The sequence below is a fragment of the Amphiprion ocellaris genome, chromosome 22, assembly GCF_022539595.1.
Source record: "Amphiprion ocellaris isolate individual 3 ecotype Okinawa chromosome 22, ASM2253959v1, whole genome shotgun sequence".
Classification (NCBI taxonomy): domain Eukaryota; kingdom Metazoa; phylum Chordata; class Actinopteri; family Pomacentridae; genus Amphiprion; species Amphiprion ocellaris.
In genome coordinates, this window is record NC_072787.1 from 27,103,193 (window position 1) to 27,118,232 (window position 15,040).

Below are 15,040 nucleotides of genomic sequence, written 5' to 3' on the forward strand. Positions count from 1 at the left end.
GTGTGTTTAAAAGAGAAAACAAAGAGTATTTGTGGAGTCGTGAGTCATGTTTGTGTTTGCGCCCACTCAGGCAGCAGGAACATGACTTCAGCTAAAACACCCCGTCTATTTTCTGCTGCTGTTTTCAGAGCTCACGGACACAGGTGGGATTACAACTCTGCTTTTTAGGACTATTTCTGGCTCTACGTCCATAAAAACACTTTCAGGTTGCTGCAGCTTTAAGAAACGCCGTTGACATGTCCTTTATATTTTCACACAAAGCAGCTTTTCTTCTTCACACGTGTTGAAACTTAGCGGCTAAAAAGCTTCAAACCACCTGCTGGACCTTTAACTTCACTTTGATGGTCAGCTGTATTTATTAGAGGAATGAAAACTCGTCCAGAGGAACTTAGAACTTCTCCAAAATGAATAAAATGAGTCCAAACCTACAGTCCAGAAGATTCAAAATGCCATTAATGACTAAAAAACTCTCTAAAATTACTCAAAATTTGTCCAAACAGACTGCATTCTTTACAAAAATGACACAAACTTTGTCCAAGATGACCTAGAATTTGTTACAAAAAGATCCTAAAATGACACAAAAAGTTGCTAAAAAGACATGAAAATTACACAAAAAGACCAAAAGACTTACAAAAAAGGTTCTGAAATGACACAAAGGACACAAAAAGACACAAAACTGATACAAAAGATGCTAAAATGACATGAAAATGACACAAAACACACAAAAAAACAATACAAAAAAGCTGAAAATGGCATAAAAAGGACAAAAATGTGCTAAAATTATATAAAACTATGCTAAAAATGACACAAAACACCCAAAAATGTGCTAAAATTATATAAAACTATGCTAAAAATGACACAAAACACCCAAAAATGTGCTAAAATTACACAAAAAGGTGGTAAAATTACACAAAACATACTAAAACTACACAAACATGACAAAACTCACACAACAGATGCTAAAGTGACATGAAAAGGTGCGAAAACGACAAAAATGACACAAAAATGAAGCAAAGATTCTAAAATGACACAAAAAGAGAAAAATTACACAAAACTGACAAAAAATGCTAAAGCAACACAAAAATGACACAAGAATGAAGCAAAAAGATGCTAACATGACACAAAAAGACACAAAAATAACACAAAACTGACACAACAGATGCTAAAACAACACAAAAATTAAACAAAAAGATGCTAAAACGACACAAAAAGACACAAAAATGAAACAAAAGATGCTAAAACAACACAAAAGCACACTAAAGACAAACAAGGTGCTAAAATGACGTAGCAAAGACACAAAACGCACAAAAATAAGACAAAAAGAAGCTAAAAATGTCATGAAAGACAAAAATGTGCTAAAATTGCATAAAAAATTACTTTAAAGACATGAAAGACACAAAGCTCACACAAACAGATGCTAAAACGACAGAAAAAGACCCCAGAATAAAGCCTGAAAAGTTTTCCGTCCTCCAGCCAGAGTAAAGCCGACCTGGTATTGATCTGCAGACGGCGAGGTGAAGCCGCCTGTTGCCTGGTTACTGATCACGCTGCATAATTAACGCGTCCTCATTACTAATTCAGCAGCCAGACTCGATAGGAGGCGAACGCTGCTTCCTCGTTTTGTTTCCTCCATCCATATTCATCACCGAGCAGCGACTATCCGCCGGGATCAAACTTCACAACCACGAACCGCTCTCTGGAACTCTGGAAGATCAACTTTAAAGGAACTCAGTTTAGTCCCATGTTTTTGGTATTTAGGCCCAGTTTGGTCCCATACTTTTGATGTTTTGGCCTAGCTTGGACCAGTATATTTCCTGCTGTTTTAGCCCAGTTTGGTCTCATATTTTTGGTGTGTTAGCCCTGGTTTGATCCAATATATCATAGTTTTTTTAGCCGTGGTTTGGTTTAGTTTCTTGTATTTTCATGCAGTTTGGTCCAAAATTCCCTCCATTTTATCCCAGTTTGGTCCAGTATATTTTGGTGTTTTAGCCCAGTTTGTACCAGTACATTTTGGTGTTTTGGCCCAGTTTGGTGCAGTATATTTAGGTGTTTTAGCCCAGGTTGGTACAGTATATTTTGGTGTTTTAGCCCAGTTTGGTCCAGTATATTTTGGTGTTTTAGCCCAGTTTGTACCAGTACATTTTGGTGTTTTGGCCCAGTTTGGTCCAGTATATTTTGGTGTTTTAGCCCAGTTTGTACCAGTACATTTTGGTGTTTTGGCCCAGTTTGTACCAGTATATTTTGGTGTTTTAGCCCAGTTTGTACCAGTATATTTTGGTGTTTTAGCCCAGTTTGGTCCAGTATTTTTTGGTGTTTTAGCCCAGTTTGTACCAGTACATTTTGGTGTTTTGGCCCAGTTTGGTGCAGTATATTTTAGTGTTTTAGCCCAGTTTGGTCTAGTATATTTCCATGTTTTAGCCCAGTTTGGTCTAATATTTTCTGCATTTTAGCCCAGTTTGAACTATTTATTTCTGATATTTCTGTCCCGAGATTTGATAGAAAAAGGTTTTGCAGCATCTCTTCCTTCCTGATACTGGATCTGAAGTTACTGCTGATCATAATCTGGTTTAAAACACTCCAGAGGACGTTTCTTTATTCAGAGCAGACTCAGACCGTCGTTTATCTATCAGTGCTGTGGAGGTGAAAATGTCGATGAACTGCTTCGTGACGCCGCAGAGAGAAATCTCAGGTGGAACTAAATCAGACAAAAGGAGCAATGGAGGAGGAAGAAAAATGAAGGAGTGTAATTGAGAGTGGAGGCGGTGAGTGATGGAGCGGCGGAGGGAAGATTCCAGCCGAGAGAAGAACGAGAATCTGAGCGAGACGGATGAGATTCTGGAGAGCGAAGAAGAAGAAAACGAGTCGACGGAAACGAAGCCAACACTCAACGAGTAACGTCACGATCAGCGACGATCCACCAGATTTATCCATCACCGCTGCAACTAACAGACCTAGTATCAGACTCACACACTGGCCCAGTTTGGCCCAGTTTGGTCCAGGATATTCAGGTGTTTTAACCCAATTTGGTCCAGGATATGCGGGTGTTTTAGCCCAGTTTGGTCCAGGATATTTCCTGATATTTTAGCCCAGTTTGGTCTATTATATGTAGGTGTTTCAGCCCAGTTTGGTCCAGTATATTTAGGTGTTTTAGCCTGTTTGATCCAGCATATTTAGATATTTTAGCCCAGTTTGGTCCAGTATATTTAGGTGTTTTAGCCTGGTTTGGTCCAGTATATTTAGGTGTTTTAGCCTGTTTGATCCAGCATATTTAGATATTTTAGCCCAGTTTGGTCCAGTATACTTAGGTGTTTTAGCCTGGTTTGGTCCAGTATATTTAGGTGTTTTAGCCTGCTTTGGTCCCGTATATTTCCTGGAGCACAGACACCAGTCTCTGCACTGATATGACCTGCAGTTGTCTGACTGATCATCACGTCATTGGTGCGTCGGGCGGCCGGTTACTCACTCAAATGCATCACCGCTGCCGTCATGTGATCATTGCACGGTGATGTCATCGCTGCCTCCTGATTGGCTGGGGGAGAGGGCCTGGCACTCGTCTCCTCGCTGTGATATTTGCTCTCAGGACATCGATCCTCGCCGGGTGTCGAGCAATCTGTCGGCCTGACGTCTGCAACACACTGCAGCACACACGCACGCACACACTCTAACACACACTCTAATGCACACTCTAACACACACACGCTCTAACACACTCTGTCTGGACGTCAGCCTCTCGTACGTCATGTTTGAGGTTTTTCTGCTGCTCAAAGCTCTGATGAAATGAATCAGAGCAGCTCCAGATCTGATGCAGCTGGAGGGGACTAATTCCTGGAACACAAAGTACAACGCTGACCTCTGTGACACTCAGATCTCCAGTTTATAGGCCCGTCCCAACAACTAAAGACATTAAGTTCATCGACCGGTTTTACAGTTTATAGACCAGTCCGCAGCCCAAAAATTCCACTTCATAGACCAGTCCTGTAATTCAAAGTGTCCAGAAAATAGACCAATCCTACATCCTAAAATCTCCAGTTTGCACACTAGTCCACTACCCAAAATTTACAGTTTATAATTCAGTCCACATCTCAGAATTTCCAGTTTATAGACCAGTCCTACTTTGCAAACTGTCTAGCAAATAGACCAGTCCTACAACTCCAAAATTTCCAGTTTATAGACCATTCTCACAACCTAAAACTTCTACTTTATAAACCAGTCCTACAACTAGAACTGTCCAGTAAATAGACCAGTTCTACTACCCAAAAACTCCAGTTTATAGATCAGTCTTACAACCTAAAATTTTAAGTGAACAGACCAGTCCTGCAACATACTTTTTCTGGTAAATAGACCAGTGCAACAACCTGACATCTTTAGTTCATAAACAAATCCTTAACCCAAAACTCCAGTTTATAGACCAGTCCTACCAACCAAAATCTCCAATTTATAACCCAGACCAACGACCTGAAAACTCGAATTTGAAGACAGGTCCTGCGACTCTGAATGTCCAGTTTATAGACCAGTCCCATGACCTCAAGTAGGTCCTAACCTTTTGAACCTAACAGTTCAAAATTTCCAGTTTATACCCCAGTCCTACCACCCAAAATCTCAAGTTTATAAACCATCCCAAAAATCCCAAAGCTCCAGTTAATAGACCAGCCCTGCAACTCAAAATGTCTAGTATATGGACCAGTCCTAGACCCAAGCTTCCAGTTTATAGACCCATCCCACAATCTTAAAATTTACAGAGTACATCAATCCTAAATTTTCAAAATTTTCAATGTATAGACCATCCCAACATTCCCAAAACTCAGGTTAATAGACCTAGCCCTTGAGTTCAAAATGGTCAGTGTATAGGCTTGTCCTACATCCAAACTTCCAGTTTATAGACCCATCCTAGAACGTGAAAATTTACTATAAATACATCAATCCTACAACTTCAACATATCAAATTCATAGACCAGTCCTACCACCCAAAATCTCCGACAACCCCGACTCTCCAGTCCTACAACTAAAAATTTCCAGTTTTTACCCCAGTTCTACCACCCCAAATCTCCAATGAACAAACCTGACCAACAACCCCAAAGCTCCAGGTTTGATATACATCAGTCTGCAGTAGGACAGTCCTACCACCCAAAATCTCCAGTTTATAGATGAGACCAACAACCCCCAAATCTCCAATTTATAGATCAGACCCATCCATCCATCCATTATCTATACACTACTTAATCCTCACTAGGGTCATGGGGGGGCTGGAGTCTATCCCAGCTGACTCAGGTGAAGGCAGGGGACACCCTAGACAGGTCACCAGTCTGTCACAGGGCTACATACAGAGACAAACAATCACTCTCACATTCACACCTACGGGCAATTTAGAATGATCAATTAACCTCAGCATATTTTTGGACTGTGGGAGGAAGCCGGAGTACCCGGAGAAAACCCACGCATGCACAGGGAGAACATGCAAACTCCATGCAGAAAGATCCCGGGAAAGCCGGGACGTGAACCAGGGATCTTCTAGCTGCAAGGCGAAAGTGCTAACCACTACGCCACTGTGCAGCCCTATAGACCAGACCAACAACCCCAAAATCTCCAGTTTATAGACCAGACCAACAATCCCCAAATCTCCAGTTTATAGACCAGACCAACAACCCCAAAGGTTCCAGTCAATAGACCAGTCCGACAACCTCGAATCTCCAGTCTTACAAGTTAAATTTCCGGTTTTGGGCAGATATTGAGTTATTTTTGTCTTTATTTTATCATTTCTGTCATTCTGACGTCCAAATGTTGCTTCATCGTGTGAATTCCCTGTCTGAGTTTTGAGAAAAGTCCGTGTTTGTCGTTCCTCTTCTGACCGACGGCAGCTTTTACTCTTCCTTCTCTTTGGTTTGGTGAGCAGCTCCAGCGGTCTAATTAGGACGTCTGTTTTCTGTCACGGCGATCATTACACTTAATCACAACACTGCGGCTCCAAACCACAGAGGCAGCCTCTAATAACGTAAATATATTCATGGCAAATATGATTAGGAGGGAATGGAGACGGATGGAGGAGGAGCTGAAGCCAGACAGCAAGAAAATAAAATACACTAGAAGAAGAAAAAAAGCAGGTCGGAGCTGTGAGGTTAAAATGCTCTTTAAAGTTAAATAATTAGACGTTTTCACTGAGGTCAGGTTCATTTAAAACCTTCTAAAAACACTAAAATCTGTAAAATAACACTGAAAATAAATAAAATAACACCGAAAAACTGTAAAAACAGTGAAAATAAAAGCAAAAATCAGCAAAATGAAGACATTTTTAGATGATTTTAATCCAGTAAACTGTCATTTTATGGTCAAAGGGTATGAAACAATGAATTACTATGTGTTAAAAATGCTGCAGGTCTTTATTTTTATAGTTAATATAAAAAATATGTTTTTTTTCTGTGGTTAAAAACAGCAAATATCAGTAAAATAATTTAATTTAAATACATTTTTAATTTTAAAAAATGTAGTATTTTTCCATCAAATATCAGAATAAAAAAGTGCATTTTTAAATTTTTTTAAAATTAAATTTGAACATCAAATATCTGTAAAGTAACAGTAAAAACTAATTAAGTACATTTCTAATTTTTTTAAAAAATGACATTAATTTTGAGTAAAATAACAGTAAAAAATTTCAATGCATTAAAAAAATTAACATTAATTTTTTTTACATCAAATATCAGTAACATAATAGTAAAAAAAAGTGTAATAAATTTTTTAATTTGTAACAGATTTTAATATCAAATATCAGTCAACAAAACAAAAAGTTTGAATATATTTTTAACATTTTTTACACTAAATTTTAACAAATGACATTTTTAGCTGATTTAAACATGATTTTATGGTCAAAAATGTTAGAAGAACTATTTACTATTTATGAAATATAGATTTTAGATGTTAATAGTATCTTCAGCTTTTTGCCTATTTTTTAAAAAAGAATTGTATTATTTTTTAATTAGTTTTTTTTGTACAGTGGACATGTAAATTCATATTTTTTTGGTATGATTTTACAGATATAAAAATATGATTTACCATTTTTTAATCAATACAATAATCATAAAATAATCTGTGAAATAACGATTTTTTACATTTTTATAGTTTTTTTTTTTTTTAAATTTTGCGATTTAAATATGATAGAAATTACGTAATTTTTCCGGTTAAATGTAGTTTAAAAAAACATAATTTTTTGTAAAAAGTACAGATTTTAAGTATGGATATTATTTACAGTTGACACTCCTGTTTTTTTTTTATTATAGTTTCGGGGGATTTTACAAGATATCTGTAATTTAACACAACAATAAAACCTGTTAAATAACAATAACACTATTTACCATTTTTCCCTTTTGTGCATAATTCTCTTTCAAATAATGGCAAATGTCATCAGAATAAAGGTATTTTTAACTGATTTAAATCCAGTACAAAAGTGTCATTTTTTTGTATGTTAAAAATACTGCAGGTCTTTATTTTTAACACACAAAAAAATATGTTTTTTCTGTGATTTAACAAAACAGCAAATATCAGTAAAATATCAGTAAAGAAAATTAAATACAGATTTCATTAAATTTTAAAATTTTTGTTTTAATTTGATATAATATCAGTAAAATAAAGCCTTTTAATCTGATTCAAACAGTAAAACTGAGGTTTTATTAAATGAGATGAAAGATTTCAAGTTTGAGAAATCAGGAAAAATATAATGGAGAGTTTTAGAAGGCAGGAGTAGAGTGGAAGAGAAGATGATGAGGAGACTGGAGTTGGACAAGGAAGAGGAAGAACACAAGATGAAGATGAAGAAGAGAGGAAGAATAAGAAAAAGAAACTACAGAAGAAGAAGTTAAAGAAGAAGATGAAGATGATGAAGAAAAAAGAAGAAAAACAAACTGCAAAAGAAGGTGAAGAAAGATGATGATGAAGTAAAGGAGAAGAAGAAAAAGAAACTGCAGAAGAAGTAGATGAAGATGATGAAGAAAAAAGAGAAGAAAAACAAACTGCAAAAGAAGATGAAGAAGAAAAAGATGATGATGAAGAAAAGGAAGACGAAAAGATGAGGAAGAAGCCGAAGAAGAAATAGAGGAAAGAGAAGAAAAGGAAACCAATGAAGAAAAAGAAACTGACGAAGAAGAAGAAGAAGAAGGAGGAGGAGGAGGAGGTGAAGGAGAAGACAAAACAAAGATGATGAAGAAGAAAAAGAGGAAGGTGAAGAAGACAAAGCAGAGGAAAAAGAAAAAAGATACCAAAGAATAAGGAGGAGGAGGTCCATCCGTCTGATTGATTGAACGTTATCATGAAGTGCAGATTTATTCCTTCATCTCCTTCGACCCCGGTGACCTGAGCTCATTACCATAGAAACCACATTCCCCGCCTGCCGATTGGACGGCGGCCGACGAGACCAGGATGTAAAGCAGGAAGTGTGTGTGTGTGTTGATGTGCACGGCGGCTCCACATCATCGTAATGAGCAGCAGCGTTTCCAATCAGAGGCGGTAATTCCTCCTCCTCCTCGGCCCACACACTAATATTTAGAAAAATGTCCAGATTACATCCAGCCTCTCCGCCCACTCCTCACCCCGACAGCCACCTCACAATACGAGTCTGGAAACCAAATCAGAGCCGCTGGCCTCGGCGTTGCCGCTCACAACTAATTATTTCTGCAGATTCATGTGGATGACGGATGCTCAGCAGTTCTGCAAACGGGAATTCTCTGGAAATACGTCAAATCCAGCCTGGAATCTGTTGAAAAGCAGCAAAAAACCAGTAAAAACCATCCTAAAAGATCTAAAACCAATCAAAATCTGTTGAAAAGCAGCAAAAATCCAATCAAAACCATCCCAAAAGATCTAAAACCAGCCTAAAATCTGTTGAAGAGCAGCAAAAATCCAGTCCAAAACAAGCGTAAAACAAGCATAAAAAAACTGTTTTAAACCAGCCATATACCAACCCAAACTCACCTTAAATGCAGTTCAAATCAATCTGAAACCAGTTCAAAACCAGTTCAAAACAATCAGAAAAACAGCATAAAAAACTGTCAAAGTCCAGTCCAAAACCAGTGCAAAACCATCCTAAAATCAATCTAAAACCAGCCACAAACCAGCATAAAACAATCCCAAAACCAGTTTAAAACCAGCCAAAGACCAGTCCAAAATCAGCCTAAAACTAGTCTAAAACCAACCCGAACACACCCTAAAACCACATAAAACTAGTTCAGAATCAGTCTTGAAAGTATCTCTCCTAGCAAAAATCTGACCAGCCTGTGATGTTTTATTTACTCCAGAACCTTTGTTTAGCACAACGGAACAACTTTTTATTGGGACTGGGTTAGGCTGGTTTTAATTGGTTTCAAGCAGGTTTTTTGATTTTTTTTTTTTTTTTTGACTAATTTTAAGTTGGTTTTAAATTTTATTTTGGACTAATTTCAGGCTGTTTTTAGGCTGATTCTAAGCTGGTTCTAGGCTGGTCTTGGACTGGGCTTTGAACTGGATTTAGACTGGATTTTAGCTGGTTTTAATTGGTTTCAGGCGGGTTTTTGGACTGGTGTTATGTAGTTTTTGGAGTCGTTTGAGGCTGGTTTTGGACTGGTTTTTTAAGCAGATTTTGGACTGTATTTAGATGAGTTTTTAGTTGATTTTAAAACGTTTTTAAATTAGTTTTAGTATGTTTTGTACTGGTCTGACACTGGTTTTCGACTGATTTTCAGCTGGTTTTGAACTAGCTTCAGGGCTTTATAGGGGCGGTTCCTAGCAGGGTTTTTGATTGGTGTTGGACTGGTTCTAAGTTGGTTTTCGACTGGTTTTGGACTACTTTTAGGCTGGTTTTAGACTAGTTTCAGGCTGTTTTTGGGCTGGTTCTTAGCCAGTTATAGGCTGGTCTTGGACTGGGTTTTGAACTGGACTGGTTTCAAGCATAGGATGGTTTTGGACTGGTCTGACTGGTTTTTGACAGATTTTTGGCTGGTTTTGAACTAGTTCTAAGTTGGTTTTAGGATGGTGTTGGACTACTTCTAGACTGCTTTTAGACAGTTTTTTCTCAACCGGTTTTGACTGGTTTTGGACTAGTTTCAGGCCTTTTTTGCACTGGTGCTAAGCTGGTTTTGGACTAATTTTAGACAGGTTTTTTAAACTGATTTTGGTCTGGTTTGAGACTGGTTTTAGACTGTTTTCTACACCAGTTTTACGCTTGTTTTGGACTGGTTTTTGGACAGATTTGAACCCTCAAATCGAACACAGAAAAACACAGTGAGTTCCTGTAGATGTTTCTGAAAGGCTGAGCGAACGTAGCATGGGATTTCTGGAGATTTTAGGATTTCTCTGTCTGAACTCAGTCGATGTACAGCAGAAAAGATGGAAGCTCCTCCAGCGGCGATGACTTCCCCTCCAGCTCTGATGAATTCTAACAATTTGAGGATCCTTCGGTTGCTTAGTCGCCACCTTTATTCTCATTTTAGCCTCACAATGCTTCTGTTATGAGAGTCTCCATTTGCCAAGTAGGAAAAAATCCATTAAAAGATGCTGCTGTTGAGAGGTGTTGGTGTGATCTGTCTGATGGCTTGATTATGTCCACCTGCTGGATCCGGTTAAAAACCTCCGACCCGTATTGATTTCACCTGTTAAATCCTCTGCGGTGACGAGGAGGAGGCGGCGACTCAGAGGGATTTGCAGCCTTCACATGTGAAATATGGACAGTACAAAGCAGGATTAAAGTGTTTCCTCCACTTTAGACAGAAATCAGACGGCAGCTTTCATCTCTTTAAGGATCCAGGGCTGTCAGTAGCCACGCTAGCAGGCTGGATGCTAACTAGCAATGTTTGGTTAGCGCTTTGGTCCAGATTTAAATATCTCACTAAGCAGGAATATAACCAGACTGTGATGTTTAATTTAATCCAATACATTTTGTTTAACATAACGGAATAACTTTTGTTGGGAGTGGGTTCAGGCTGGTTTCAATTGGTTTCATGCAGGTTTTTGGACAGTTTTTTTTCACTAATTCTAAGTTGGTTTTAGACTGGTTTTGGACTAGTTTCAGGCCATTTTTAGGCTGGTTCTCTGGCGGTTATAGGCTGGTTTTGGATTGGTTTCAGACCTTTTTTGCACTGTTTCTAAGCCAATTTTAGGCTGGTTTTAGATTTGGTTTTAGACTATTGTCAGACCTTTTTGGGCTCATTCCAAACTGGTTTTAGGCTTGTATTTAATTGGTTTTGAACTGGTTTTAAACTTCTTTTTTTTTTTTTTTTTTACCAGATTTTTTCACGGGTTTCGGCTGGGTGTAGACTGTTTCTTTGACTAATTCTAAGTTGGTTTTAGGCTGGTTTGGACTGTTTTAGACTGGTTCAACTGGTTTTTGGCAGGTTTTAGGCTGGTTTAACTGGTTTTGGACTGGCTTATGTGGTTTTAAGCAGTTTTAGTCTGTTTTTCAACTGTTTTAAGCTGGTTTTAGACTGTTTTCAGGTTATTTTTTTCTCACCTGATTTTGGACTGGTTTTGAAGTCTGTGGTTTAATCTTTTTTCCTCTTAGAATCCACCTACTGAATGAACAAACTTTACTTCAGGCTTCAGTCCCAGCTGTTTCTGTCTCTGTGGATGAATATTTCTTGCTCTGTGTTTCTTAAACTGCAGCTCACGGCCCTGACAGGGGTCATGGACTCAGTTTCCGGAGGGTCTGCACTTCAAAAAGTAGACAGGTTTGTCTCAATTAGGCTTCGTCCATAGAGAGGAACCACTTCTCTCTCATCTGGGTCCCAGGCCAAAAACGCCCCAAATCCTCGGATTTACCCATAATCCTTTATTCCTCCGAGCACTTGCCCTTTGCTTCGACCTGCCTCGAAGCAGCGGAAGAATTTTGTTCTGAAATGAGGAGCGTGCTGTTTGAAAAACGAGTGACTGACAGATGTGAAACCGACCGTCCTGCAGACTGATATTATTGACTTTTCTGGAGTTTAATCATGTTTCATCCTGATTGTGTGCAGACTCTGGAGTCACGACTGTTTCTGTCTGTTGCTCAGATAATCAGATTTCATGTAATCAATACATCAAGCATGAAAACATAAAATATTTGCGGTTGCTGCCTCTTAGTAGCAGAAGAACTTTCTGAAAACTAAACAAAATACCGCACCAACAAGTTTACAAAGCAGAAACTGCTGTTGAGACCAATGGGATTCCAGTGAGAACCCTCAGACATCAGTGGGTAACTTTGGGATGCTAGCTAGTAGCATGTGGACGGTAATGAGCGAAAAGATGCTAGTGAACAAAATTAAATGGAAATGTTCCATTTAATTTTTAGTGAGCACCGGAATTACAATGGGAAACCTGGGGAGGCTAGTGAGTAGCATAGCGATGCTAGTGAGTAGCATAGGGACGCTAGTGAATAGCATAGGGACGCTAGTGAGTTACATAGGGACGCTAGTGAGTAGCATAGGGACGCTAGTGAGTAGCATAGGAACGCTAGTGAATAGCATAGGGATGCTAGTGAGTAGCATAGGGACGCTAGTGAATAGCATAGGGATGCTAATGAGTAGCATAGGGATGCTAGAAGGGCAGAAAATACATTTGTGAGCATCCGAGGTCTGCAAATGAGTAGTATAACAGAAACTTTAGACTTAATTTTTAGTGAGCAGCCTCAGAATTCAAGTGAGAATCCTGGGTACGCTAGTGAGTAGCATAGGGGCAACAGTTAGTGGCATTGGGATGATGTTCAGTAGTAAAAATATGCTAATGAGTAGCATACAGATGCTAGTGAGTAGCAAGAGACTACAATGAGTAGCAAAAGGTGCTAGTGAGCAGCCTATGTGTGCTACTGAATACCTTAGTAATACTAGTGACTAGAACAGGACGCTGATGAGTAGCATAGACAGTGAGTAAGAAGAATATGCTAAGAAGTAGCATAGTGATGCTATAGAATAGCATTGAGATTCTAGTGAGTAGCGTAGGGATGGTAATGAGTTGGATAGTGATACTAGTCAGTAGCAGGATGATGCTAATTAGCAGCCTAAAGATACTCCTTGCTAGCCTAAGGATGCTAGTGAGAAGCCTTGCTAGTTATGCTGATGAGTGACATGGGGATTAGTGAATAGCTTTGGGATGCTAGTGAGTAGCATAAGAATATTAAAGAGAAGTATAAGGATGCTAACAAGGAGCAAAGAAATGTTAATGACTAGCCCTGGGTCGTGGGTGAGTACCATAGGGATGTTAGTCATTAGCATGGCAATGCTAATGAGTAACATGGATGCTGACCTGAAATCAGTCCAGACAAATCCCATCATCTCCCCTGAAACCAGCTACCTAAACACGTTTTTCTGTCTTCTACATGTGATTTAGTTGATGCGGGAGGCTGCTGCAGTCCAGCTGGCAGCCTTCAGGGAATCACAATCGCTCACACTCTGACTGAAAACAGTGGAGGAGTCGTGTTTGATTGGCACAGTATCAGAATAACTGAGGAAACTGTGTGTGTGTGTTGGAGGCACTCAGATGAGGTTGTATGGATTTATTGACAGCGTTAAGTTGAAGTCCTGAACAATATAGAGGAGTTTACTGGACTAACACTCACACCTGCCTGTCTTTCTGTCTTAGTGAGGACATCACAGTTCAGAAATATCCACACAAACCTAGAAACACATTTATATGTGAACACATTTGTCTACTTCAGGGCACAGACAGAGTTTTCAGGACTCTGTCATTAGGAGACTGATGAGTAGCATAAGGATGCTAGTGAGTAGCATATTCAAGCTAATGGGTAAAATAAGGACGCTAATGAGTAGCATAAGAACACTAGTGAGTAGCATAATGATTCTAGTGAGTAGCATAGGGATGCTAGTGAGCAGTATAGGGAAGCTAGAAAGTAACATAAGGAAGCTAGTGAGTAGCATAGGGATGCTAGTGAGTAGCATAGGGAAGCTAATAAGTAGCATAGGGATGCTAGTGAGTAGCATAGGGATGCTAGTGAGTGTCATTAGGATGCTAGTGAGTAGCATAGGGAACTTAATGAGTAGCATAAGTATACTAGTAAGTAGCATAGGGATGCTACTGACTAGTATAGGGATGCTAGTGAGTAGCGTAGGGATGCTAGTGAGTAGCATGGTGATGCTAATGAGTAGCATAAAGATGCAGTACATGGTTCCAGTTTGTTTAATAGTCAAACAGTCCACAAAATGTTTACAATAAACAATTTGACCATTTATTAGTCTGTCCATTCTTTGAACTTAAATAGGGTTCATGTGTTGAAAAATGCAAAACTTTATCTCATAGTTATTATTTTAAATTTTTGTAAAAAAAAAAAAAAAAAAAAAAAGGTAGGTATTCAGCTAATATAACAATAGCAATAATAATAGCTTCTCCTCATGTCATTGACACTGGCGTTTTTGGTATTTGTCTGTGTTTCTGGTAACTACCAGCTCCTGATGGGAATATCTAACTCTTAAGCTGGCAGGTGCTGTTTGACAATCTAACTGACTGATTAAAATCATTTGTTAACGTGGTTATTGATGTTCCTCTGTGTGTTTTTACAGCAGGGGCCGGGAACAAGCTGGGCTGGGCCTTCGGTCTGGGCCTGGAGAGGCTGGCCATGATTCTGTTCAGCATCCCAGACATCCGGCTGTTCTGGAGTCAGGACGAACGCTTCCTGAAGCAGTTCAGAGTGCAGGACATCCACCAGCCCATCGTCTTCCAGGTACCAACACCAGAACACAGGGCAGAGCTGACTTCCCATGAGTCTGGATGGTTTGTCTAATGATGAAAGCAGCAGCATTTTGCTTCCTTTCTGCTCTTGTCCTTCTTTTAATTTCAGTAACCAGAGTTAGTGTACCCGGAGTTGCAGCCGTGTATAAATTCCTAACAGTTTCGACAACTTTCATTGCATTTTTAAAAATCTTCAACTGCAGACATACTGTTTTTCTTGTAGTTGGTGGGCAGCAGTCATCAGATTGGAGCAGTGTATATTTTACCAACAAAGTCCAGGTTTTGTTTTTGGTTTTTGCAGAGGATGACATTCAGAGGGAATCTGAGCTCCATTTGATGCGTCAGCGGACTAATTCACTGAACCTTATTG

At 39.0% G+C, this 15,040-nt stretch overlaps 1 protein-coding gene across 1 annotated transcript in view; it reads left to right on the forward strand.

Moving 5' to 3' along the window:
* Positions 1-15,040, forward strand: part of fars2 (phenylalanyl-tRNA synthetase 2, mitochondrial) — a 117,832-nt gene that overhangs the window by 58,449 nt on the left and 44,343 nt on the right. Inside the window, exon 8 of the mRNA XM_055007294.1 lies at positions 14,502-14,662. Coding sequence (XP_054863269.1) covers positions 14,502-14,662 — 161 coding nt within the window. The remainder of the gene's footprint in view (positions 1-14,501; positions 14,663-15,040) is intronic.